The 3964-nt window shown below is 39.1% G+C and overlaps 1 protein-coding gene across 1 annotated transcript; it reads left to right on the forward strand.

Moving 5' to 3' along the window:
- Positions 1-265: 265 nt before the first annotated feature.
- Positions 266-3665, forward strand: LOC104078759 (chromosome unknown open reading frame, human C11orf97; the record flags this gene model as incomplete). The annotated part of the gene is made up of 3 exons (XM_009580527.1): positions 266-428; positions 569-664; positions 3540-3665. Coding segments are annotated over exons 1-3 (385 nt in total), but the record flags the coding sequence as incomplete, so codon positions are not given.
- Positions 3666-3964: the final 299 nt, after the last annotated feature.

Consider the following 3964-nt stretch of genomic DNA (forward strand, 5'->3'; position numbering starts at 1 on the left):
CGCCCCCCCTGGCGTGTCCCCTCGGGGGAGCCGAGCCTTTCCCCCCGCAGCTCCCCGCTGATCCCCCGCGGCCACCTTGCTTGGTGGCCCCTCGCCTCCCCCGGCACCGTGCACCCCACCGCGGCAGGGATGTGGTAGTGCCCTGTCAAGACAGGGCCTCCCTAGAGGTGCCCTAATCCCTCTTCAGCTCCTTGGAGATCTCCTTCGGCGAGGACATCTCCATGGAGACCTCCTCCATGCGCGGCCCCGCCTTGGGTTGTTCGCCATGGGGAGACAGTGGCCATGTGCCCTGGTGGGTGGCCTTGGCTCCCGCGTGGGACAGCCACCTCACCACGCTGCAGCCCGCCAGCGCTCCCCTTTTAGATTTACCCACCATGGTCGTGAGGAATCGCTCGATGTTGGAGAGCAGGGCCTGGCTGAACACTGTCGTATACTTGTAAATGATTTGTCTTAAAGTATGTTGAAGACAGAAGTAAAGCAGCATAAAATGACATTACATTTGGCAAAGGATGTTAGCATTCAGGGGATTTAAAATAACTGGTTCTTTTGTAATATGTTTTACTAACAGGGAAGAAATTTGTATATGTTGAGCCATCTAGGAGAGTTAAAGAAATACTTGAAGAAGAGCTTCATTTTCAGAGAGAAGCTAAACATCCAGCTGCAGGTAATCCTCCTTATCAGCAAATGGCAAGTGTTTGTCAGGGCAAATGAAATATAAATTTTTTTGATGAACTGTCTCAAAATTAGTATTTTAAAAAAACAGCCCAGAACACTTATGTAATAGCCTGGGGAACATTTAAAAACAGAAGATTTGCATATAGTCATTGCTACTTTTTTTTTCAGTCTGAAATTATGGGACCATAGAGAACATGGATAATTCCATATGATCTATCAGTTTAATAAAACAGAAACAAATGCCAAGCAGTAGGGAGGTTTTGTTACCTTTTTCCTTGAACGAAGTGCTGTAGTTATTAGAATACTTTGTCCCCTTCTGCTATTCAAAAATGAAGTTGGTGTTGAAAAGGAGTTGAGGTAAGAATGATAAAGGTAAATAAAGAACAGGAAAATGGTGAAAGCAATTAGAAAATCAGTCTGTTTAGGCAGCTTAAAGGTTATGGAGAGACTTGATTACAGTAGGCAAATGAGGAAATGGAAGTCTAAGAGGGAACAAGGTGTTCAGTCTAGCTAAACTATTAAAAGTTCTGAGAACGGGAGGTAAAAATGAGATGAGATCAGAGTACAAATAATTAGCGTTTTTTAACAATTTAACAAAGATCACTTAGATTCACCATTTTTAATACACACTTCAAATATTTTGCACTTAAACCATTAGCCCTGGTCCAAACTCATTTGCTAGTCTTGGTGCAGGAATGGGCCTGAAGCCAAGTGACCCATATAAGACAAAACTTACATCATGCTGGTGGTCTCCTGCAGCCATAAGATCTATTAATCTAATTGTAGAAAACTAATTTTCAGAAGTTTGTAATGTTTAAGGATAGGTTGTCTTATCTGGTTGACTACAAGGTCTTACTGCCTTTATCAGCCAAGCCAAGCTGTATTTTATTAAGTACCTCTCTGTAGAGTCCACCGAGTAGAGCTGGTTATTCCACAGCTTCCCTCATTAGTTTGCTCTAGTGGTTGGCGTATTAAAAAAAAAAAGCCTGATTAATAATTTGGATTTGCATGATTCAGCTCCTTGCTTTTCTTGGATATATAAAGTGCCTTTTTTACTATCCAGAACTTTCTTCCAGAGGAGGTATATACACATATATTTGGTTTTGGCTCTTTAGGTACTCTCACCAATAGTTTTACCTTCTCTTTTAAAATGTGAATACCAAATCTGATCATGGTATTTCAGTATTTGTATCACTAGTAGCCTGTAGAGAGAGAGAATCATCTACTTATTTTAGCGCTAACATTAGCACTAGGACCTTGAACAGTTTGTTGGCTGTAACTCCTAAATGTAGAGCTTTTGCTCCACAATACACAGTTCCCATTCTGTAGCACCACATTCTCTTCCATACAGTAAAGCTATTCCTTGGTTATATTAAGCTGCATTTTGTTGGAATAAGCCCACCACTGTATCTCCTAATTACTACATCCTCCACAAATGTAATAAGGGCATTTTTGCCTTTGTTTTTGCACATTTGGAAAATTTTGAAAAAAATCTGGTTTCTCTTATGTAGGATTGAGACCCAAGTCTAAACTCACTCAGAATGAATTTTAAACAGTTGGATTCACAGACAAAAATGTACATAAGTTAGGTGATGTAATAAGTATCCTGTCAGATGTAAAGACCATTTGAACCTGCAATTCCATTACTGTGATTAGGCTCCTTAGGCAATTACAGCACACACCTGCAAATGAATGACTTATGTAGGCTCTGTCTATAGTAAATGGAGAGAAAAAAGCACTTTGGAAATGCAATTCTTCTGACTTGTCGTAGATACTTACCGTCGCATGTGTCATGCTCTAAAAGCGCCTGTTCTTTTCCCGTTGACTGTAAAGGGGTTCTGGAGAAGTAGCTGAACTGCAGATGTTAACATTGGTCTGCTCAATCTGCTCAGGTGTCTAATGTTACTAAGAGCTGAACACAACTATATTTCACTGCATCCATCTGCCAGTGGATCAAAATTGTCTGGAATATTTCAGTCTGATCGTATAAATGGAGGCACCATATATGTTCTCATGATTTCTGGGGAGTCCCCCAATGAAATGTATGTTACAAAGGCTAAAAGTACTAAAGATAATATAGAAACATTACAAAAATATTAATTAGAGGAATGTATAATATGGATGTATAACAAGCTCAGTGTGTAAATGGTATGTATAGCATAATGTTATATGCACAGCATAACAATGCTATGTATAATAAGGTCAAATAGATGCTGGTGTACAGATTATTCAGCAAGTACCTAGTTCCTTTTTCATCTGTATACATTTAGAGATGCTCCCTAAGTGGCTTGTGCTCTGTTAAACAACAATTGTCAGGTTGGATGGTTACTGATTTACACAGTTTAGATTATTAGTAAGTTTATTCTTTTGCTTAAATTAGATGGTTAGTAAATTGTAACCTTTCCACAAAATAAATTAGCTTTTTTGTTTTGTTTTGGTGGTGTTGGTTTTGGTTTGGTTTTTTGTTGGGGGGGGGTGGTTGTGGTTGTGGTTGTTGTTGTGCTCTCTTTTTATGAGGGCATTTGGTATTCCAGTATGACCAATACATCATGCTGGATGCATCGATGGTATTACTGCTGGTTCTTATACATTATAGATAAGCTGCATCCTGGTTCAGTTAGGAGCCTAGTAGTCCTAAGCTGTTCTACAGACAGTAGAGAGCGACGTATACCTTTAGCAATCTGAATTGCTCTCTGAAGATGTCAATCTCGTTTCATTAACTATGGAGGAAGATTATAATATTCTGCTTAACTATTTCTAATTACTGTATAGACCAAAGGGACTGTCTTTTAAAAGTTGCATTAATTCTAGAACAAGTTGAAGTAATCAGTTATAACAGTATTATTTTGACAAATTATTAACAGTGGCTCTGGAAGGAATTTGGAGTGTGAAAAAGAATTTCTCCATTGGAAGCCTGAAGCCAGTGTCACAGAACAGAAACGGTTTACTTTTACAGCCTCGATTCTACTCAAGGCATGCAGGAATGAAAAGTAAGAGTCAATAATAAGAAACACTGTAACACCTCCTTTTAAAATTGCAGGGTAATATTATTTTATAATTCATTGACATCTCACAGGACTGCAGATTACCTATATGGGCTTATAGTAATCACCTCTGGCATCTTTCTGCAGAGCTAACCCACCTATTCCTTTAGTTAGTAGCCAACAGACTTAAAATCTTTGCATAAGAAACCTGTTTAGGACTACTATGTTGAGTCACCTGATTTCATATTCTGAAACCTTTTGTAAATGTGTGGAATAATCACTTGTTTCCTATTGATAGGTGGTGA

Source organism: Fulmarus glacialis, unplaced genomic scaffold, assembly GCF_000690835.1.
Source record: "Fulmarus glacialis isolate BGI_N327 unplaced genomic scaffold, ASM69083v1 scaffold4536, whole genome shotgun sequence".
Lineage (NCBI taxonomy): Eukaryota > Metazoa > Chordata > Aves > Procellariiformes > Procellariidae > Fulmarus > Fulmarus glacialis.